The 25,910-nt window shown below is 31.2% G+C and overlaps 1 protein-coding gene across 1 annotated transcript in view; it reads left to right on the forward strand.

Moving 5' to 3' along the window:
- The window catches only part of LOC118190669 (hephaestin-like protein), a 122,697-nt gene that overhangs the window by 69,484 nt on the left and 27,303 nt on the right, over nt 1–25,910 (forward strand). Inside the window, exon 3 of the mRNA XM_035361429.2 lies at nt 24,894–25,106. Within this exon, the coding sequence (XP_035217320.2) occupies nt 24,894–25,106 (213 nt within the window). The remainder of the gene's footprint in view (nt 1–24,893; nt 25,107–25,910) is intronic.

Below are 25,910 nucleotides of genomic sequence, written 5' to 3' on the forward strand. Positions count from 1 at the left end.
CGTTTACATTCATTGCATATACTATAAATGTAAAACATACAGAATGACAGTGCTGTGTGATGACGTTGAAAATGTTTCGTGTTATAAATCTCGAATTAAATTTATTTATCAATACGCGTTCAATCGAATGAGTTACTATACTTTTTAGAAAAGCATCTTCTGACATTAAAAATATAGTTTACAAACATGAAACAAAGCTGTTTAACAATTTCCAGGTAGTGAACATTTAAAACCCGCACATGATCAAAAGCACACTATCCTGTATGGTACGAGGCTATTCTATTCAGCAAAATAAGAAATATTTCCCAGTCTTCGTCTGAATGCTTTAGCTCCATCATTATCTATGCAAATGATATCTTGTTGATTAACTTAATTTAACTCGTTTTTACTTTGCGTAGTTTTCTTAATCTATACTCCTCAATTTTTAGCCAAAAAGAGCATTAGCCCAGAAGGGTTATTAGTCTCAAAACGGCATTTTGCGTCGAAACACTGAAAGAGCTGAATCACCTTTCAAACTGTTGCAACCAAATATTATCGCCCTGTACCATATTTAAAGAAATTAAATAGTGAAGAATGTGTATAAATGTATGTATGTTTCTCGCAATGTGAAAAAACGGCGGTACCTAGAGCCTTTCAATTTTGAATAACGCAATCCTTCGCCTGAACATGGGCATCTGGAAGCCCGAATTTTGAATTCTGAATTCGTTTTATTATCTATTTCATATTTTGTATAGCTTTTAAGAATTTTTGATTAACAAACTCAACGATTTCAAAGCAAGCAATGACAACACTGTACGGGGGAAAAAACATTATCTCAAGCGCAAGGCTGTCTATCGGAAATTCTGAATGTATGCTGTTTTTAAATATTTTGTGATATTGCTGTTGAATTGAATTTGTTGTAGTTTGTGTTCTTCGAATCTTACGTTCGAAGAACATAATATTTAATAAACAAAGGTAGCACACAAAATGTTAAAAAAGTCTCTTTAGACGCAATATAAAATCTGAAAGCTTTCAGATTTTATATTTTTCAGTTCTTTTTTATTATTATTTTTAATTAATAAATATTTAACTAATATAAACGAATCAGTTTCTTAATGTGTAATCTGTTAATTTTATGTGTGGAAATCTAACCTATAAGAAAGCTTTCCAATGTTCCTTCCAAAATGAGCAGCATATTCATATTTCAGTTTTATTTGTCTATTAAATTCACAAAAAAGCAGCATATGTAAGTAAACAGCAAGATGACCAATAGACACTCACTGCTGGCTTGCGATCTGCTGCTTTTTACGAAGATGAACTTAGAATTACTCTCCTTCTCTAAAACTTCCCAATGTTCTTTTAGATTCCTAATAAAGTCCAAAGAAACATGCCAATCTCCTGCATACTTTTGATTCATTAAAGAGTAGCAAGTAAATAGTAGACTGCTAGACAATTAAGGTCTGCGATCTGTCACTTATCGTTAAATAAATAAATGGATTTTGCTATTAATAGAGGTAAATCCCTTATATTTTAAAAGCAATATTTTGTAGTAAATTATGGTAAGGAAACTTGCAAAGATTAACAATAAAAAAAAAAAAAAAGAAAACAGAAATCACTAAAATGACCTCAATTGAAGGACACCTTTTGCACTTGAAAGACGTAACAAGAAAGTTTTAACGTTAAGCTGTGAGATTTTCGGAAATTATCAATGTTACATCTTCAGCTGTCATCGGCCTAAGCATTATTAAATCTCCTCAAAAAGAGTTGCTTGTGTTTGCTGTACCATTATTACACATAACGAGTAACGGATAAATGACTTAATGGTACACCTTTCAAATCGAGGTACAGCTCCGTCCATGTCCCGAATAACCACTTAACGACTTACGCACCCATGCCAGATGGCAAAACATGTAATTGTAACAAGACATTTGGGATTTACCGTCAAACTGCGTGCTTATGCAATAACATTGCGAATAAACACTGATTTATACGCTTGGTAGGCGTTTCTACAGCCTTGAGTGTACTCAATTACAGTCTGCTCCCTTCATTACCCAAATGCTTCAGCGCTTTACATTGTGCGGTGGAAGAGAAATTCGTGATACGGGCCGAACAGGTAGACTATTAAGGGATTGTGCGCGGAGGTCAGACTATTAAGATCTCCCCCCCCCAATCATAAAACCTCCTTATGTGAAGTAACGGATATTTAATTTGAATTAAAGCCAAGCCAGATAGAAAATCTTTCTTGACGCACTTTCAGCGACTGGGAACTAATAAATAAATTATTTTTCTTAAACAAAAGTAAATTCTGGAAATAAAACTAGCTACTACCTAGGAAAGCAAATGATTTCATTTTAACTAAGATTTTTTTTTTCTTTTTATTAATGCCCTAGAAAGAAATGTTATAGTTGCACAATGCATTGCTCAATTAGGATCATTTGATTTCGATACCATTAAGAGCTCTATATAATTTACAATCCAGTTTCTGAGATATTTTAAATAGTTCTTTCCAGATTCAAATTCTGTTCGTCCAGATATATTGCCTAAATGCGCTATAATCAACCCGATCGAAGCTACTTAAAAATTAATTCTATGTAATACATAACACAGATCCTTTGAATGATTCATTTAATTCTTTTGCTATAAAATGCATCATTATCTAATGATATATAATTAGATAAAAAAATCTGATGTATCCAGCACATGACCACCCAATTTTATGTTTAAATAGCCAAGAGCTATAAATATCGTTCATCCTTTGTAAGCAAAATTTAAATTGTTGTTTCAATAAATAAAAGAGTCTGTAATAAGAAATTTACATTATATTTTATTTGATGTAAATAGGCATGTGTGAAATCTAGTTTTTCTAAATTTATACCAACATAATCAAATATTTTCCCTATATTTTTCATTAAAAAGTATAATTTATTCGGCAGTTGAATGACATAATTTAACTGCTATTTTATTAAAGAAAATTAAATGCTTGTTTAAAATAAATACTTTGAAACGAAAACAATAATCTAATTTTCTTATATTTATTTCTATTGAATCATTAAATTTAAATTCATTTCGATTTTCACGACTACACTCGCGATATTTAGGCATCAGTAAACGATGTTTGTTCTACAGTAACAATATGTTATATATTATATATGCAACAGTATGTTCTACTGATTGCTCAACAATGGTTATAGGCCTGAAGTAAATTACAGCTTACTGTTGTCCATTAAAAACTGTTATTGGTTTCAAGTATTACTTCCGACTGTCCAATTTTAACCCATACCTAATCAATCCTTATATGTATAAATGCAGAAAAAAGTCCTTATATAAATGCAGAAAACTTAAATTTTTGGAAATTATCGCGGACGAAAAAATCGCCATGCACATACGCACACACACAGACACAACATAATTGTAAAAATAATAAAAGCGTGTTCGAGCCACCCTAATTTAGTTTTATTCACAAAAAACTCACATTCGACATTTTGGACTGAAAGCATTTCCTTCCGTACGTACACATGTTTGAACTGGCATGTTTACAGATTTTCATAACATAAAATGAATGCTGTCTGTTTTCCCATCTAGGACAGCAACGGGCTTGGCAATTGCGAAAAATTATAGTTGTTCATTTCTCTAACCAGCGGCTATGCAAAGTTGAATCCTAAGAAGTGGGTTAACTGTCCACTCGGCTGTGCAAGGGGGCGAACAAAATTGGGATACAGCTGGCGAAGGTCAATCTGTCAGTATGGCCAAAGACAGGCGCACCTCCTGGGCGCACCCGTGATCATACCTTACGCTGCTGTTTATCTATACGTACATTCTGAGTTCATTTACTATACATTCTGAGATAGAGCTGTGCAACAACTAAAAACAATTATGAAAATTTTATTGTAAAACTTATTTTTGAAAAATTTACGTCACCAACGAAGGTATTACCAGTCTCTTTGTAAACAATCATTTAGCGTTTCAGGCTCCTACCTTGTAAGATTCCTACGTGTTTCAACTTTAAGTTGAGGAACCTTAAGAATTGATAAGTGAATAATCGCTTGAGTTCTGAGACAGAAAATAAAACTTGGGAAGGGTTGAATACCTTTTATTATTCCAAATTAATTTCACAGAACCCCTTCTTGGAGTTTTACAATAAAGCCTCCACTCTGGCTAGAACTCAGGAAACTACGAAATCAAATTTAACTAATCTTAACTGAAAATATATAGCTGAAGCTACCAAGATTCCAACAGAGTTGGCCTCTTAACGCCAATTCACGGCGAAGCTATCAAAGGCCTAAAGTACGGCGGAGCGTAATAATAGCTTAAGAGAGAGAGTAGCTTAGAAAGGCGAACGCGTGCTAGTCATAAGCACTGGCTCTCTAACGAAGTCAGCAGAACTTCACAGTTAAATACTTCTCATTTCCATTCAAACGCGATTCTAAAGATACGTTCTGGTCGGAAGTTGTAAGCTTGAAATTAAGAAGAGACAGGAAAGTAACTTTAACTCGAAATTTAACTGTTAGATAATTAACATTATCCTTATAACCTTAAGACTAAATTTATATTTTCAAAGTTATTTTAAACTGTCAGAAATAACTTGTATATATATATGCTATATGCATCAACGTAACTTGCTAGGAATCACTTGCATACTTTGGAAAAATCTTCTAGCATGGAAATTCATAGCTACTACATAAATATTTTTGCCTTATATAAAGTAACTGATCTTAGAATTCAAGTTTTCAGATGATATATGGAGGATTTGCCGATCTTTAGCGGTTCCCCTAAAAAAATACTAAGCTTTGATTCTTGGTTAATTCACTTTAATCAGTCATTTAGTCATTACTAGAGACAATAAAAGATTAGTGTCATCGGCACTCTAAGACCATGCAAAAGAATTTCTCTATCTAAACAGAAGGCTGCAAATTTCTAATGAAATTCAACGATGCAAATATCTCAAATTTATTCCGTCTCAACACTGAATTGACATGTTTTTCTAATATGCTGTATGATTTAGAAAATAAACAAGAGAACAAAAAAGGCTATAATCTCATCTTTAAAATAAGAGTATTCCATTTGCTAACAATTATTAATATTAAATTGTAATTTGAATTTAATTTCACGCATGGGGTGTGCGCCTTCATGCATAACAATGTTCATCATAGCGTATGTTGTCGCTTGCCATAAAGGAAGTTTTTAAGATGCAGCACACAGCTCTTCATCAAGTCTTCTTCCGTAATATGAACTTCCGTTTCGGTTAAAAAAAGTAATTTTTTAAATCCTAATTAAATTAAATAATTTTTGATAATTTCTGTTCTAAATTTTCTAAACTGTGTTGTTGTAAATTAATTATAAAATTTATTTCCTACTAACGAAATAGATAAGAAATTGTAAAAAAAGTATTAGCCTATTTAAGAAAAATTTAAGTTTTTTATTTTTTCCCTTTCAATATGTAATTAATTTGAGCTCTTAAATTTGAGGTAAAACCAATGTCCGTTAATGTACGAATATACACTGTTCAAAACGGAAATCGTAACAGTGAAAAGAAAAAACCTTAAGGTTAACTAGCTGAGGTATTGTAGGATTAGATAAGATGCAATGATCAAAGCCTGCAAGACAAGCCAATGATAAAATCTTTTAGCACCACTTGGCGACACTTGAGAGGAAATTAGATGGATTAAAATCGTGATAGAATGCAGGTTTTTGCCTGCCATTCTAGTCTTCAAAAATCGTATCATGTCTTACGGTTTGAAAATGTGATGCTGTGAGTTTGTCAACATGTTTATCACATCACCTATCGCAATCGGAAAAGGAAGGAATCCGTGAATTCGCATATTTTTCTTTATTACTCCATCAGATAGCTACTGCTTATGCCAAAATTTCACCAGTATTTCAATGTTATGTATCCCAATGGTTGCATTGCTCATTTTTCATGTCTCCTGCCTCAAAATAAACTTAATGTCTCTCTACAACCTCTTGTCGTCATTGTTAATGGCAATGACAACAAGAGGTTGTAGATACATTAAGTTTATTTTGAAGCAGGATGCAGGAAAAATGAGCAGTGCCCTTCCCGGGACTAGAACCACAGACCTCTCGAGTACGCGCCGAGTGTGCTGGCCATTACACCACGAAGTCATGCTAAAAAGGCAGGATAAATACCTTATAAGGTGAACAGACGCAGAATTCAGCTCTGGATCATCACAATAGAAAAATGAAGTGTAGTAATCTTTATTCTACTGATTCTACTTATACTACTTTATTCTACTTTATTCTACTTATACTACTATTAACTAAGCTCAGGAGATACAGCAGTTTTTATGCAGATCAACAAAAGACACTTGCACTGAATTAAGCTACGAGCGAAACACCAGCAGCCGGTATTCTATTGATCCTAAACAACAATTATTGATGGTTATCATGTCGTACATCCAGTTGGTAACGGAGGTTAAATGAAGGACGTGAGAGGATGTGAGACGTCTTCAAAGAGACGTCAAAATCTTTAAAGAAAAGCAACGTCTTGATTCTTACATTTGATTCGAAAGCATTGACAGCCGAGACAATGTAGCTAGTGCCATTAACAAGCCTTCGGAAGAGAACATCATACTATCCCTGCTCATGGTTTGATAATATGTGACGTTATAATATGTGGTAAGAGGGCCATCTGGTCCCTGCTACACTGAAGTTTAACACAACGTTGATCTTTCACTATAGCATGAAGGAAGACTAGACGTATGTTATTCTAGACTGAACGGTTTCTACAAGGTGTCTCAAGAGCCGTTTTTTTAATATAACAACACTAGGCTGCATGCTTCTGGTGTTGCTGTGAATAGTCTGCGGGGATATGCGGTACCTGCAGCATCTTCTTCGGGTTTGGCTCCCATACAGCACATCTGCAACATCATTGATTAATTTTTGCTTTTTTCAATGGTTTACGTGTATTAGTGTTTTAAGCGAGGCAAAACACCCCTCAGATAATAATTGAAGACATCACTGATAGCATTTAATTCCAAGGCTTGTGAATTAGTATATCATCACACATTTTTGTCATCTAGCGAACCGAATAGACAGAGTTGATTTGAATATTTTAATATTAAGCTTTTATATTTTCATACGATTATTATGCATATTGATCCTACGATTAATTCTTGTTGCTGCAGCAATTTTAATGCATAACAACTCGAAATGCAGACGAATTAAAGTTAACTGAGATCATACAGAGATAAATGGAGCAATACGATTACTATTCCGATTACGATGAAAGTACGATGATTTCGTACTTTCTAAGTAGAAAAATTTCTATCATATAAGTTTTAGACGTTAGAATAAATAATTTACGTATATTAATTTTTTTCTTCTGTAGCCTACTTGCGACCCAATTCGTACAACGTGATTGCAGAATCCGAAGTTATGTTCTCCGAAACAAAAGAGACTGATTTAACGCCTCTGTGTTTGCATTTTCTTCGCTATTTAATTTAAATACGACTCATTATAATTCAATATGAATTTTCTTTAAGAAGCTTTTCCCCAAATGCCTCAATTTCTATTCGAGCATCCTTTAGAATCCGTTGACCATAACGAATTAATGGATCACCGTTTTATGCTGGGTGTCTTATTGATTTTTACCTAGCGATCTGTTAAAATTATATCTTCCTTTCAAAAATAAGTTTAAAATCATAGTAAAATGTAAAAAAGGACATGAAATCTTATAACTATTGAGGCTCTAAAGTTCTACCTTGCAATGAAACTGCGATTAAAGCAAAATAAAAACAATTATTATCATTATTATTATTTATTGTTATTATTATGAACACAAAGGGTTATCCCCAAAATTCTTGACATGTTTAAAAATGATTGCGAAAAATATAAATAATAGGAGTACAGAGTTTACAGATTCCTATAATAATTGAAATAGAATTTTATTTATCATGGCAGTTTCCATTTTTTCCAAACGCATTATCATACCAGAAATTTATTTGTATGCGGTAAAAATTTTAGCGCCTTCAGATGTTTTATTTCAATATCATCTTGAGGTTTTTCCCAGTCAGTCTGTATTATGTATATATATGTATACAGAGAGAGAGAGGATACATTGTAGAATATGAAAAATTAACTATTGAAAACTTAAAAAGTCGGATATTTAAGTCTTTCATTCGAGCAAATTTATGAGGGACTACCTAAACGAGTAATTTTCTATGGATTTGGACGGATAATCAAATTTCACACTGTTCTCCGAATAGTGACTCCTTAATTTCTTTTTGTGTGAGATATATCAGACAGTGTGTACGCTGCTTGTTTTCTTTAGAAACTTCTTGTAGGTGGTAGATGTAGCTACCTTTAAACGAGACAGTTCTCACGAACACTGAAACCTCGAAACATAATTAATTCAAACAACTGAGATATTTTCTGAGTTAGCTTCGAAACACACTTGGACCGAATGGAGAATCGGTTAGTATATGTTCAAGGCACTAAATCATTGAGACGATATGATAAAATTTAAGATTCGGTAATAATATGGTGTTTCGATTATTGCAAAAAAATGGGTTAAAATTCTATGTTCTGATCATTTATATTTTTTCTGCTATTATTTTGTTTAATTTATCAAGGACTTTTGTCAACTTCGTACAAACAACAATGGTACATGGTTATAATTTCTTGAATACAGATTGTGTAAATTTGAAAAAACTGTCAAAAAGTCTGATTTTTTAATAAATGAACCTTTAGCGAATGAAGCTGCTTGATATTAACTCTGTAAATATATTAGGATTTTTGGAAGCAGGCAAGATGAAAAATGAGCAACGCCTTCGCCGGGAATCGAACCACGAACCTCTGGAATACGCTCCCAGCGTGCAGACCATTACACCACGAAGGCATGCCAAGAAGGGGGAGAAATACTTTATAACTTTGATTTATTTAAAATAATCTGCTGAAATAATAATTTCTCTAAGCAAATATTTTTCGATAAAAAAATGTGTGTGCTTCATTTGAAAGATATTTTTCTTTGATAAAAGGTTTAACAATTTTGTAATTAAGACCTTTATTTAAGTTGAATCAATGAATTATTTGGTGCAACTAAGCAGTGATCTGATTACATTAATACATTTTAAGCATAATAAAATCTTTAAATTCTCAACTGACAGACTTTATTTGAATTCAGGAGTCAGATTATGTCACGGTTACTTAGGACAGTTCTAAAGAGATTAAAACGATAATACAAAAGCATGTTGTGCAATGAAACCTCATTGTTTCTGAGCTGTAAAACAAAAACATCTAAACTTTTCTAATGCAACTCCTTTTCAAATCGTAAACGCATAAAGTACTTCATCATTCACGAGATATCAGATTCTAAAAACATACTGTAAAAACAAGGGGAAATAGTAGTTTGTTCCTTGCTTCCTTTCTATGTATATGTAGAGTTAAACCTTAAAAAATCAAAGAATTTCTCTAAACTTAGTTTTTACAAGATATGGTTGCGAAATTCCTAGCTTCAAATATCTCTGTATTGGAAAATGATTCTTAGACCAGAGCAACTGCTTTATTTAAAATTTTTAAAATTCAAAAACTGAGGAAAAAATCCTCAGTCTTCAAAACCTTTGGAATGAAACAATCTACATTGAGATGAATAGTTAGCAGTTACGAAAATATTAGGTAATATTCAATACAATGATTTGCATTGTTTATTGTTCGGATGCTTTTTAAAACAAGTTTCAGAAGTAGAATAAGCTACGAACTTTTAAGAATTCCTTTGATTCTTTTCTCCTGATGGCCAATGTGTTTCCGCGACTACCTATTATTATTCTGACTGAATTTCCGCGAAATATATAATCAACTAGCAATTTCTGATATAAATCTGTTAATCTTAAAATCTCCAAACGAACTGATTCCTTGAAAACAGGCTTACGGGATAAGAAATTACCTAAGCTGTTGAACTGTAATGCTGACTATTACAAATTATGCAAATCAAAATATCTGCGAAACAAATTTGATTTGAAAAATCATGCAAATAAAAAAATTGCAGTATTTTTATATAACGTCCTTTTCCGTAATAATAATATAATAATAATACAAAGAAATATACCAAAATGATAAATAAAAATATAAATAAAATTATTTTAAAAAATGTATGCTGTAGTTCAGGGGTTCTCAACCGGTGGTACATAAGGGGAAAATAGGTAGTACGCAAAGAATTAAAGTATTTTTAACTATTAAATTCAAAAATTAAAATTCCATCATTCTGATTGAGTTTTTCCTCTAACACTCGTAAATTTATGCGAACTGAGCTTTGTTCAAGAGTGGTGGAGGAAGTAGTACTTTGTAGTGGTGGTGCTAAAGGTTTTCAATTTCTGTTTAGATGGTACACGTTGGTCGAAAGGTTGAGAACCGCTGCTGTAGATCCTACATTACCAATAGCGTTTTCAAATTGGTAATAAGTTACGTACTTCTACTAATTCAATACATATTTGAATACTTCTGCTAATTCAAATATGTATTGAATTAGCAGAAAAATTTAACATATTATCAATATGCAAAGCTCAGGGTAATGTAGCATCTACAGCGTCATTTTTTTAATTTAATTGTATAACTGTTAGTACCCATTACCCCATTACGACTTGTGACCACATTGTACTCGATAATTTTAGTACCTCTTTGCAAGCAACTCCTACTTTGCAGTGCTCTAGGTAAATGGTCATCAGCATGTTCCTCATAACAATTCCTTAACAATCTCACCGTGCACATTCGGCTTAGTCCCAACCATGCACTTTCTTTCCATGCTCTGGTTCTTCTTTCAGCGTTCCTCGCTTTGCATAGTAATTTCCCGGAGAATACAGCACTAAGCTCGATGGTGGCGAAGAGAAAAGTAAATACGTGTAAATAAAAGTTTTAAAGCATTTTATAAAAGTATCTATTTTTATTGAATTTATTAAACGTTCTAATTTGCGTCTTTTCTCAATTTGAATAAATGTATGATATTCAGTTATTCGTTCCAGTTCTACAGAAATTGGTAGAAAACCACTTCATCCCAGTCATAGCTCACAAGATAAGTGCATACAGTGTCTTCCATCTCCTGCAAAGGGAACCTGTCGAACTTTCTCATGTCATTCGGATATTTGCTTTGCTATGATTTCGATAATAATAAAGATTATGGAAAAACTGCTTTACGAACAAAAATTATAGATGATCTATTAGAAAAATTATAGATGATTTATTAGAAAAATTATAGATGATTTATTAGAAAAATTATAGATGACTTCGTAGGAAATTAGACTAGTTCAATGAAGCCTCCATTTCCATCTCCTACGAAGATTTCATCATTTATTGTTCAATGATGCATTCTTGGAACATCTTCGTTATAAATAGACGGCCGTTAAAGATATTGTTTTATTCAAAACTAACTCTTGATCTTAATTCTTTCGGCTTCAGTATAGTATAATTTATATAATTTTTACAAATCTGTGAAGAGTCCTTGAGTTTTCAAATTTAGCTGATAGAGAGAGCGTTTTCAAACGCTTTTGAACTAGAAATAATTGAATTTTTTAATACAAAATTTTAAATTTTCTAATAAATTGCAACCATCTTGTTTCCGTTTTAAAAGACTGTCTGGCTAAAAAAATTTTTTGGCTTTTAGCCATAATGGGTTGTTTTATGTGAGTGAAAACAGCAATTTTGCCAATATCTGAATAATTATAGGAGGTAGAGGGTGCAAGAACTCAAACTATACTCAATAGTTAAAACCTTTATTGATATTTCGTTAGTCTGTCTGAGAAAGAACAATATTGAGGTCAGGTGAAAAATAAATTTATTTTTCCTCCTTAGAATTTTAGGGCAAAATTTAATCACTTTAAAATGGAAATACATAACTCACTTAATTCTTCTTTGAAATTCTGACTTCTTTCTTGAATAAAGATATTATTTTTTTTTAACAAAAAGTAAACCTGAAAATATTATCTTCAAAACAAACAAAAAAAATCTGATATGTACACCACATGACTTCATTGTACGGAATATTAAATTATACGCATTTTTTCTTGCATTTCATTTAACTTATTAGATTGAATTAAGCCTACTTCGCCGACAGCGCATAAACCACAATAGAATAAATCAATTCTTTAAAATTCACTTTGTTTACCATAGCGACACTCTGGCGCTAGGTTTACTTAACAGTATTATATTTCGTTCATATTATAACTCAGAATGAACAAAATTTATATCATTTAAAGAATTATCTAATCGTTGCCACATGTTCTATTCAAATACTATAACAAAGCTAGAACAATGTATAAAAGAAATTAAGCAAACAAAACGAAAAAGAAACAGTTTTTCACAGACGATTGAGTATTTCTCATTCAATTAATTCAGTTTTCACTTCGCGACAAGGCAAAAATACATAAAAACTCAAAATATCTGTATTAAAAATTACGAAGTAAATCTTAAATACTTATTTCCTCGAAAAAATTCCAGAAAGGATTGAGTATGATTTAATTCGCAATAATAAATGAAGGCGTTATTTTTGTGTTGCGAAGTTTAGTGTCTCTAGATTGGCAACAAATCTACAATTCTGCTGTTTCAAATGTAAACAAATATGTACGCCATGTTATTTAAAACTTAACCGCATTTAAACAGCTTTTAAATTGTTGATAATTGTACAAATATTGCTTCCAGAATTACGAAAGGCATAAAAACTTTAACCGGAAGATAAAAACAGCATAATTCAATCATTTTTAAAGCAAAAAATGTACAATTTACAAACATATAAGAGTAAAGAAACTGAGATTGCTGAGCCGGGTAACAGAGTGGATATATTTATAAATATATAGAGTGGATACGTTTATAGAGTGGATACGTTTGGCGCGGCCGATTGAAACCAAAATACGAGGTGCACATCTACATGTTATAGTAGTCTTATATACAAAATTTCAACGTTCTGAGGCTACTCGTTTTTGAGTTATGCGAGATACGTACATACGCACGCACGTACGTACGTTCGTACGCACGTACGTACATACGTTCGTACAGACGCCACGAAAAATTCTCATCAGAATTCATTTTAAAGCAGTTTTTTAGTTTTTTTGGAGGAAAAGAGTCTTTTATTCTGTCCTTACGTATAGACATTAAGCAAAAATATCGTTAAATTGCATTCGAAAGCGGTCAAAGTGGATATTTTCATTGAAATGTGCTGCCTGAAGCTTTTCGCGATTACAATACTTCCTTTTTACTTCGTACAAAGAAGTAAAAACCGTCAATCAAAAAACGTCTCCAGGGCACAATGACATCGATGCTCATGAATGCACTAAACGATGAGACATGAAGCGACGCGTGCATAAAAGAGACAAGAAAACTCTTAATTAAGTTTCAGAAGGCAAAATGAAAATTACACCAGTCATTGACTTGCACATCATTAGGAGACATGGAGTGACACTTCATGAAGTAAATTACCCTTGTTATGCTAATTCCTTTCTTTTTCCTCTTCCTAAGTAATTGTGCGCTATATTTTGAACTTAAATTATACATAATTACTCAGTTGCTGTAAAAAAATTACTTGTCACTACTTTCAATTCAGGCCTATGCAGTTTGACATACTCATTTGAAGGAAGAAAGGTTCATTTCTACACTTTCTGAAAAGAATTTACTCCTGAGGTCATTAAGCGGAGTCGAATAAAATGCAGAATTTAAAAAACATTAAGTGATACATTAAGGTATTACCTTTGTTTTAGTATTACTTATCCTCTACTCATATATTTCTGCTTCTCTATCAAATATAATTTTTTTAATATTATGCTAAATCTAATCAACTCAGAATTTAAATTTTCCAAAAGCTGTGTTCGTGAATATGGCAAGAGAAGTATTGTGTGACTTAAATGAAGTTACGTATTGATACATTCACGATAAATTGAGGCTATTACATGCCACAAGTACATCCGATATATTTAACCATCGAACATAATAAACTAGCTTTCGTTAAACGTGTTCAGGTAAATTACAGAGGTATACAGCTGGAAGCAATCATTTAACATGAAGCCTATTAAGTAAAAAAGCAATTTAGTTTATAAAATATTTAATCTTCCTCCATTTATGTAATTTGCAAAGAATTACTGCATTTTTTTGTCTGGAGGTGCTAGCCTCTTTTGTCATTCGAATGCTGTTAAGTAGTTAGAGGCAGAATATCCATGGTTAGAATTCCAGCCGAGTGTGCAAATGAAATTTCAAGTTCCGCTAACCGAAAGAAAGGTCTAAGAGGCGTCCGAGCTACGGTGTGATGGATGAGCTCATCATCGTCTGGATTTATTCGCTTAATCCTCGTGCCTCTCCCCTTTATGGGGAAGAATGTGCAGAATTGCATCTGTCCGAGCACACTCTAGACTTGTCCATTTTGCAGTTGAAAGATTGCTTGGGGCACAGCTCGATTTGAAGTTTCCACTTCCGAAAATTCGAATAATCCCTAAAATTCATTGAATATTTCCAGGAAATATTCAATGAAGTGTGAACAGTTTAAAGTGCACAGTTGTAAACACACTGAGCTTATGGCTTTCACACAGTCGTTAAACAGAAAAATCAAAGTCTAACTAATAAGTTCGAGATAACTTATTAAGGAATGACTGCAAAGAAGACAACTATGAAGTCTATGTTGTTCGTAAAATTTATCTCTGCAGAACTCCGACAAACTCTATGACAGCAGACTATGAATGGTTGAAGTTTCATAAAACAGTTGAAGTGAATGCTTGTAGAAAACTCTTTTAAAGCGAATATCGTCCTCCGTTTAAAACGCTGAATTCTGAGAAGAGGACGAAATTGCCATTCTCTTTGACATTCTACCAGACTAAAAGGACCAAGAGATCAAATCGGAGATCTGTATTCTGACTTTAGTTTGCCGATACATTATACTCCTCAACAAAATGTAATGGAAAGTTTATTTTTATAACATGACTTAACTCAAAATATGTTAAGTTCTTGTTAATCGTATTTTTGCTTATGAACTTCTCAAATAGAGATTTTTTTATTCTAAGAAAACATTACAAATACGGAATTTTATTAAATAAATATAGCTGAAATAACCAGTATAAAGTATAATTCTACAGTATTTTGAATTTCAAATTAGAGGAACTTCACTTCTGTGACCATTTAAGTACCATTTGTCAGCATCCGAATTAAAATTTCGAGTTCCCCTCCCTCCCCGTTTATTTTTACGCAAAGGCATTAGAGAAAAGAAAGAAATCAATTGATAAATATAATTGATTGATAAAATTTGTAATACCTAAACTTTGGATTACACCTTGAAGAAAAGTTTACTAGTAAATCTTTTAAGTATAACTTTGGATTACACCTTGAAGAAAAGTTTACTAGTAAATCTTTTAAATATAAAATATTGAGAAATCAAAAATATAAAAAATATCATTGAAATGTTTTGCACATATTCACAATGAAAACTCTTTAATATCCCATAAACTAAATTTTTATGTGAAAAAAAATAAATCTCCTCAGAAAGGAACAACGAGTCTTGCAGCTGAAAAATACAGAAAGGCTTAGGATTTATATTCTACTAAACGTCATTATAACTGTTATAATTTGTTTTAAATAAAGCTGCATTGTACAAAAGAAATAAAGCTGGCAGTTCTGCAATATAACCTATAACATATAATGGTGTGTCAGAGATCTGTTTTATTAATGATATTTATGATAAAAAAATGTAACTTACTGAAAAAGATTGTTAACAAGTCTAATGATTTTTCAATTGACTAATTTGGTTACGTTGATAACTGACATATTTTAACAATACCGGCGACAATAAAATGCTATTAAGCATTAACCCTGGAATTGTATTACCATTCTTAGCTGTGCCAATCACTGCGGAGAGAAATAAAAATGCAAATTTTTCTGCGCGTGAGTATACTATATCAATACCTGTTATTTTTTATCAGACTGTTTAGGATTCTTCAGACACGATTGCCTTATTTTCAGTGTCCCATTCTAAACATTTTTCGTAGAATTCTGCTCATATCTCTTTTTCTTTCTCACGTTGTCCGTGTCAAGGTTCTCAGCTTTCATGTTCATTGCGCTTCGGTGGGTGAAAAAAGTCCAAGTAAAAAAATGAAAGCTTTTGTTTCGTTATCAGAACGTAACATCACTGTGGAAGATACGATCCATGTCGATGCTGTGTACCAATCTGTAACAGATTGAGAAATTTTTACTATTCTGTAGGCACCACTCAGGAAAACCTGCATCTTTGGATAAAAATCATATTTTTATATGTAAAATAAAAAAGTGAAACTTTATTAATTATTAAAAATCTATAAAATTATTTTCTGAGATTATTATTTTGAATTTTTTACAAAGAAGAAAATTTATATTTGGTACTTTATTCATGCAATTATTGTACTTTTCAATCAAAATTATTCAGTAAGTTTCTTCAGAAGCTAATTTCTCAGAATTCTTAAGCCACAGTTTCCAAAAAGTTTCATATTCTAGTAAATGAAACAAACTTTGTTCTTGCTTTCTGCTAGCGTTTATATAGTATTTAGTCAGCATTATTCTTTTCTCCATCAATCGATATTGTTAGATGCTTTCTTCTAGCTGTCAACACTCGAATCACCTCGTATGTGTTTTGCTATTTAAAAAGATTCATTTTTTTACTCTCAGAGCTTGTCTAATCTTTTTATAATCTTTTTTTTATTCTACATGATAATTCAAAAGATTCTCCGTTTCTTGTCTTGCAGCTTTAATAAAGCCTTTAGCTCATATTGTTAAGCAACAACAGAAGTTTCTTGAAATTCAACAGCTGGTCGTGATTCGTAATTGCTTTAAAGCAGAAAAGCTAACAAAATAATGAGATGTTAATAAGCTGGTTGACTGCAACTTTGTGCCTTTAGGAACAGTCATAAGCTGTTAAAAGTATAAGAAATTATGCTATTTTTTCTCAATAAATTTGCTGGGACTGAAATAGTTGATAATAAGCTTTTCAAACAACTTTAAACTAAAAATCTTGTTTTTAGATTAATTTTAATATAATGCATTTTTGAGAGAGGGGCTTGATGGTATATAAATTGTTTTAATTCTGGAGAAAATTAAATCGTTTCCTCGTCAGCTGACCGCTTCGTTCACTTCAGCTCACTGTACTTGCTAAATTCAGAGATTATATATAACACCACATCAATCTGGGTTAACTCTACATACTATTTTTGAGGTGACAAGCCTCACTGACTGTTTAAAAGTCTTTTCTATGAAATAATCCTATTGATGTAATTTCGTGATATGAAAGGAGAAATCTTAAAATTGATTTTAAATTTAATTATTTTGTGCACAGTTTTCGAAAGTGTTAAAACTGGTAACGATTTTATTTTTTGGTATACTTAGATTATTGAAATATACTCCTAGTTCATTAATGAAGTAGTTGTTTTAAATAAAAAATCTTCAACTCTTTTAGATCTCAGTTGATCTTTCACACTAATAATAACTATTTTATGTTAGCTGAATTAGACAATACAGTTTGCATGATCATCATGAAGGCCTAATTAAATATTATTTTTGTAAGATTCTAGCTAAATTAAAGTTTATTTGTTGGCTAGATCTTTACTATAAATGTCAAGCGACTATACGCTAAGTTCAAACTGTATCAATAACAACACGTACGAAGAGTGAAAAGATCCTTTTATTGAACTCAAGAAAGAATTTACAGTCGACACTCCTTATGCTTACAAAACTTAGCCAGTACTTTGGGCTATAACTCAAAATAGAAATATAAAATTAAAACTAAGCCTAAATTAAATCATCAGCCGAAGCTGCACAGAGATAATTAACGCCAGCTGGCTCTTAGCCTTACCACCGACGTAGACAAGCCGGCAATTAATATGCACGGCCGTAAAATAGCAAGCTAAAATATCAGTAAAACAGCGAAAGGAAGAACACGCTCTGTCTGAAGTAACTCAGACACCAGTTTTATCTTTTCGAATAAATTTTAAATCTCCATAGTTTACTGAAATTTCTTCAGACACGCTTAAAGTACTGAATGTGCGGGATGTCCCAGCCCCCACTAAAAGATTAAACAATATCTTTCTTCCCTACTTTGCATAACGAGAGAAACTGAACTATCACTTCAGCAGGAAATTGGACTGAGAGAAAATAGAAAAGATAAATAAACTGAACAAAACTGGTTAGTTTAAAAGTAAATAAGTCTACAATTTTTACAAATATTCTAATAGTTTTTTCGTAAAACAAAAAGGCGTGTCGAATTTCTTATGACAGCTTTTAAAGGAATAATAAAATGGGATTTTTCCGATGAAATAAGGCTATGAATTATTAACATTCAGAAATAGTTAAAATCAATGACGGTAACATGAAATCCTCAAACTTTTCCAACACTTTTTAAATACAAAAATCATCATTAAAAAGTTTTAATTGCTTTATCATGCTTTATGCAAACATTTAATGCTTTTATGAAATTCATCTCATAAAACTCGGATAATATATTGTTCTTCTATAATTTACGATTACAGTGGTAATATCTGAAATATTATTTCCACCACACAAAAGAAATCGCCTTCTATAAAAATAAGAAGTTAATTGTGCCCTCGAGCTATATCTATCTATCTTTAAGTAGGAAAATTTTTAGTGAACATTTGCCAGGTAACATTATTTAGCAACTCTCATGCCATGATATGGGTAAAAAATACGTTTTTACAAACCACAAGCCATAACATATGACTTCAGTTTTAGTTCTAAACTTCCATAGCACATATATACTTAACTAGCTTTACCCGCGGCTTCGCTCGCGTTGATGACCTTACATAAGTTTCAACTCTGCATGAATTTTAAAAATACGCTGCGCGTAAAATTTCAAAATAAATAACATTTGAACTCCTTAAAATGATAAAACAAAATATTTTATCGCACACAGTAAAATGAAAAGACTATAAAATGTAAATGCAATTCTTCAAGTAACGATAACAATATATAACACGAATGAATAGATATTTTAAAATTACGAAACAAAACATTAAATATATCACAAAAGTCGAAATGTTGATAATAGTTTCAAGTTGATAAGTTAATTAGAAGTTATTAATTTAAAAATAATTTTCCTCTTGTTAATCTGTGAACTTTGACCTTTTCGCCAACCCAACGGTCAACCGGATACCAGCTCCCCCCTCAGTCGTTTTCGAATCCCAGCCTGTCAACAAAGAGTTAACAATAGCAAGCGGAGTATTATTTCATCTATGTTTAAGCTGTAAATAATTAAGCGAGAAAAGCAGTTACACCACCAATTGTTTCTATCATTCAGAGAGCGACACAAGTTTCTAAATTTCGAGAAGTTTGGGTAATTAGATCAAAAGTTGTAATTTTTATCACCAATTTATTGTGTTCACACGGGAAAACTCAAGAAAAAATCCCTAATGTCGCTATTGAGTCGCATTCAAATTAGCGTTTTCAGGGTTTTTAATTAATATCTCAGCTGATTAAAGTCGTACGAAAATGAGAATGGTATCGATGAATTCCGATGAATTTTTGGAATCAGCGAATATGTGTCTCGATATTCAACTAACCGCCATTTCATAGATATTTGTGAAAATATAAATTGGCGTGTAGCCAAATCCCTTTAATAGAAAAAAACCCAACAAAGTAAGGGGAAAATGTAGGGAAAAAGTAGTTTTTAATTAATATCTGGGCTTATGAAAGTTGTACGAAGACATTTTATAGCCTATAACCTTTTCTAATATATCAAAATTATTTCTTGAAAATTTCATGTTGATCGGTTAAATTATTATGGCGGGAAAGCGTAACAAACAAACAAACACACAAACAAACTCACATTCGCATTTATAATATTAGTAAGGATTAAATACTTCTCATTATAGGATGTCGTTATTATATTATGTATGACGTTATTCTTATTATATTATGTAGGAATATATCGTATATTGAAATTTCACAACATGCAGTCTGCTTCCACTGTGCTTCGTTGCAAGTTGCGAGTATAATAAGTGTAATTTTTAACCCTGGAGTACCTTTGAAGGGCGTTTTAATCTTTCTGTAGGTGCTAAAAGAATCATTGCCTTTCTTTTTTAATTGATTGTTATTCAGTGCAGTCAAAAAGATACATGTTATGTCAATTATCATGTTGTAAGCGGAATATAAAAATTTAAACTACAATTTTCTTTTTATTTCTTCCCATTTCAAAATTTAGAACAATTATTATAATATAAAACTTACTTCTACGCATATTTCATTCATTTCTATCCAAACTGGAGCAAAAAATTCAAGAACAAATAATTTTCACTAGAAAAAAATGTTGTAAGGCAATTTTTTCCTGTAGGAAAACTGAATTATTAACAGCATTGTAAGGCAGGAGCTATCATTATTGAAAACTTTGACACGCAACTAAAGCCATTGTGAATACGAACTACTTAAGAAAGTAAAAAGTTGCCTTTGATGAATTTTATTCTTTGTAATCCACTTCTCCATTTTCGACTTTTCCTATCATTGTTCTAGAAAAAAAGATCTTATCTGAAGTTATGATCGTCTCTTTTTATTACTTTTTACATTACGAAAATTCTTGTGCTTTGTCATTATTACTGCATTATGTTTTTGAAATTTGTCTAAATTTTTAACATGTTTCCTACATAAGAAATAAAATTTACCTTCAATAAAAGTTATTTTTTCAATTAAAAGAATAAAAAGGGCTCATTTCATTAATCATAACTGTTTCACACTGATTATTTTATATAATACTTATTAACAGCTGTATATAAATCTTTCTGTATTTGACAAAAAATCTTATACGTAAGCACCTTTAAAACTTCTTGACCGTCTTATATGCAGGTCCTTTCTATAAACTGTTCACAAAAGAAATTAAAACAAAATTCTTTTTATAAGAAATAATTGAGAACATAACCAAGAAAACTAACTGGAAAATTCCTGATAATTCGGTTATTTTCTTGCCGAATATGTTTATGTTCTAATATTATCAAGGGGAATATATTTTTATTTGCTCTTATTATTTAAATAAAAAATTTTCAGAGGAACATATTAGGTTTTAAATTTTTAAATATAATACTCAAACCTCAAGGGTAAGAAATTCAATTCGAAATCCGATGTAGCAATCTAATGCAATCCATACAGATTGCAACAAAAGAATTTCCTGACTGCAGTTACCTGATTGAAAAAAAAACTTCGTTGTGAGAGAAAGTACAAAAATGATAATTTAGCAGTCTTTAAGACGCACTTTTTGTGGCTAAATAATGACTCGCCTAGTAAAAAAGAGAACTACATATACCTGCTTTTTCATTAATTTTCATAAGTAGTATGTTTGCAAAGTGATATGGGATAACATATTTTTGAAAATCTACATATTTGGCTAATTGCACGTTCTTGTACGAAATTTGATAACGTATTATTACCAATAAAATCATACACACTCACAGAACAAGAGCAAAATTTAGGAAACTAGCGCAAATGCAGCTGAGATATAATAAATTTAATTTTTCAAAAATTAATGATTATTCTATCCAGGAAAGTGTGAATTGCATTTAAAAAGGTCTACTGAAACTAGTAAAAATATAGAGCAATTAAAAAACAGAAATTTTAAAATACTCCAAATATAAATTAAATGTCAAATTCCTTTTTTTATTTAAGAAAGAATTAAAATTTTTCCAGTTATTCATTATTTAATTTTTGAGACTGACTAATCAGGGGCTAATTATTTCAAAATTTAAATACGAATATTTGGGAATTCTGAAAATGCTTCTCACTCTTTTTGAATATTTGAGGGAAACAACAAATCATTTATAATGCCAAGCAGTCATTAAAAAATGTATACAAAATTTCTTAACCTCATTTTCAAACAGTCAAGGATATACCTCCAACTCGAATTCAGACCTCTAAAAATTAAATATAGAATTTAATCTTCAAAATGCAATTTAATGATAAAATAAAAGCACTTAATGCAAAAAGTTACGAAAATAAAAAACATAAACTCTAGATTTAAAAAAAAAATTATTCTTTAATTTTGGGCCTATTGTACATTTATATGTAAAGTCTGACGTAGTTATTTTTTATATTAACCTTTATCTATAAGATAATTTCCTTTTTTTCCTCTATTACTATATTGCAAATATATATTTGCAGCAATTGCTCAGAATTTGATCATTTCGTCCTTCTGAATAAATTTTGAAATTCACTAATTTTAAGGTTTTTTGGGGCATATATATATATATATATATATTAATATGTGGTATGATCTTAAATTCATTTAGTGCGAAAACAAGTTACTAAGTTACTACTACTTGCACAATTGCTGCAAAGTAAGTTCCCACTTGTGTTAATTTGTAGAGTCCATGTGGACGGCATAAGTTCAGTCTATGGGGCGTCTTGATTACAAAGACATTTTAATGGAACTGAACACACAGCAAATACACATACGACGCACAAAATACAAAACTGCTGATGTCTTACATCTAGCTTTGAATTTTAATTCTTGTTTCCAACTGTAAGGAAGCATTCCTAATAATTATAATCAAACTATATATTTCTCTTATTTATTGTCAACCCGATTATATAATTTTTGGTCAATTCCTACATATATATATATATATAGGAATTGACCAAAAATTAACGTATATATATATATATGTAATATATATATTTTCTCTATTACTATATCGCAAATATATCTTTGCAGCAATTTCTCAGGGTTTTTTTTCGGGGGGGGGCTTTTTTTTTCTTTTTTTTTTACCGTAATTTAACTAAAAAAATATGTATAATTTAAGTAAATGTAAAATTACGATGTTGTAGTTTTGTGAAAGATGATACCAATTCATTTTTAGTCACGGCCGAGAAAAACTGCTGTGTTTATTTGACTGGAGCGAAAAGTGCAGATGATTGATTGTTAAAATATCATTTTTTTAACAGGAACAACTTCTTAGAAATACATTTTAGCTTAAATTAGTACAACAGTAGAGTTGCTAAACATGCCCCAGAATTTCTCTACATGTAGTTCACATTTTAGACAATAGAAAATGAAGCTTAGCGAGGAGACGTGAATTTCCTTGGCACAGCAAGCTGCAATAAAGTTATGTGTAACTGCAGTAGTGTTTACATAAGTTCGGAAAATATGTCTTAATCCTGAGCAACGATTTTGCAAGAGATTTCGCAGAGCGGTTGTTGAGGGAAAGCGTGATGTAACATGATGCAACATGAAGCATTGAAGAGGGGATGCAATTGAAATTAAGAATTTAAATGACTGCTCCAATTAAGTTGATATCGGTAATAAATTTTTCTCTAAATTTAAAATAATGTAAAACCCGTGATATAAAATGGTGCAATATAGAGGCTTGAAGATGGGAGGTATGGAATTAAAATTAAGAATTCAAAGGACTGTTCCAATTAAGTTTAATTTGGTAATAAATTGTTCTTCATATTTTGATTTTTTATGCATAGATTTACTAGATATATCTTACCATAAAAGACCGAAATTGCAGAAAGTTGACATTCTTCGGTAAATGTCAATACATATCATACACATCGGTGAAAGGTCGAATATATGTTTATATCCTAACGCATTCGGATTATCACCAGTGTATACTTAAAAGTACAAATATGTTCTGGTGGTCGAAATGAGAAGCTGAGAAGACAGACAGAAAGACTTTGTAAAAAAGGGACACTTGTGTAATTCAAAATATCATAACAGTTTAAGTTGTTTCTGTAAATAAAATTGTATAACGTCAATCACATAACTAAGTAAGTTTTTTATTTTTAGTCCAAAGGGCGTTGGCCCAGAAGGGCTATTAATTTCGTTTTGGCATTTTGCGTTGGTTTACTGTAAATCTCGGTTCACGTTTAAAATTTTTGCCACCAAATATTTGAGCCCTCTGTTATATTTAAAGAAATTAAATAATGAAGAATCTGCATAAATGCATGTATGTTTCTTGCACTGTGATAAAAGAACGGCACCTCGAGCCATCAAATTCTGAATAACGTAATCTTCCACAGAATATGGGCATCTGGAAGCCCTAATTTGGAATTTGAAATTTCATATTTTGTAAAACTTTAACGAATTTTTGATTACAAACTCAAAGATTTCAAAGCGAGCAGTGTAACATTGTACGGAAAAAAAAATTATCTCAAGCGCGAGAGACTGTGTATCGGAAATTCTAAAGATATGCTCATTTTAAAATTATTTTGCGATATTGAACTGAATTTTAAGTGCGAAGAACATAATATTTAATAAATAAAGGTAACACACAAAACGTTAAAAAAGTCCCTTTGGGCGTAATATAAAATCTGAAAACGTTCAGTTTTTTTATTTTTTAAATGTTATTTTATTTCTTATTTAGAACATATTGTTCGTTTTCAGGGCAACATTTTATTTGAATGTGCTCTTACTTTAGATTTCTCGTATTTTGGCATATATCACAATATGGTTTAATAATCAAGTAGAATTTAAAACGTAACAAAAATATCTTTATACATCATTCACGATCAATCATGATGAATGTCGACATTTGCCGGGGTATTTGAGAAATATGGGTACTTAGGAAATATGTCGGACATACACCAAGCGAGTAAGTGAATGTTGACATTTACCTGAAAATGTCCACATTCTCCGGATTTCAGGCTTAATTTCTTTCAGGCTTTCATTGTCGGTTTTTGGTCATATATATATATGTATAAGTTGCATATCGTTTTACAATTTTATATTATTAAAAGCAACAAATATTTTTAAAGTGCATTTGATAAATTAACAGCAAGCTTAAGTTTAAATACCATCGAAAGAAAACGTATTGATCCGGGGGAATGAAGTTCAGTGATATCTTTTGATTTTAGGCTTATAATTTCTTTCTTTCTATGCATAATTTTAAGCAATTATTGCAAATTAACGTTTTCATTTCGAAACAATTAACTAATTTTAAACATAGAATAAACTGATCTCTTCTACTTTCCTACAGGTGCTTTGTATGAGGACAATACAGATGAATCAGAGAAGGTGGATGATAGAGTACCTCCTGGTGGACACCATACTTATCACTGGTTCTTCATCCCTGAAGATGGTCCCTCTCCTACAGATCCTGATTGTCTCACATGGATGTACCACTCACATAGAAATGCTGACACCGACATTCATGCTGGTCTGCTGGGACCTATCATTGTCTGCAGACCTGGTCAGTAACTTCCATGCAACACATTTAATCTCTAAAAGTAGTAGGCATAAAACAATCTACTTTATTTAATACTTTCTTTAAAGAAAATTACCTGGATTACCTTACATAAAGTATAGTTTAGCAGGTTTCCAACCATAGAGTAACATAAATAATTCTCAGTGAAAAACCTTCTCAGAGAAAGTCTGTAAGTTTAACAAATTAATTTAAAATGCAAACGGCTAAAAGAGCAAATCTTCATCTTCATTCACAAAACAAAAATCTTATATTAAATATGTTTCAAGTGAAATGTTTAATAAATGCATTACAGTTATACTAAAAAAAATTCTTAAAATTAATTTATTTTAAATGTCTCTAAACAGTTGCAATGAATCTCCCTTAGGATGATGGTTTTTTAGTTTTGTGTATATCCTGTTCTTCTTTACAAATTATATTATCTGAGCAATTATTTATCCCAAATTGAAGTTAAGCTTAAAAATTGTTACGTGTAAATTATTCAATGTATCACCAATTTCATAATTTTTTTGCTTTTTATTTCTCGCTTTTTCAAAAAGCAAGTTCGTCTTCTAGTTTTTAATGCGTAAAAGATCACGGAAGTATCGTAATAAGTTTTAAAACAACGGCGCAATAAATTAAGCTTGAAATGTAAAATTCTGAATGTTATTTCTAAGCATATATTTGGATAATTTCGAATACTTGGAAAAGGAGGTTTCTTTTCTAGGAAATATAAATTTAAGGATTAAAATTATCTTTTAGCTGAGAGATAATGATCACCGTAACTCAGATTAAAACTACATTTTTAATAGT

The sequence above is a fragment of the Stegodyphus dumicola genome, chromosome 5 (genome assembly GCF_044657685.1).
Source record: "Stegodyphus dumicola isolate Sdum_Otavi_A_Nest chromosome 5, ASM4465768v1".
Classification (NCBI taxonomy): domain Eukaryota; kingdom Metazoa; phylum Arthropoda; class Arachnida; order Araneae; family Eresidae; genus Stegodyphus; species Stegodyphus dumicola.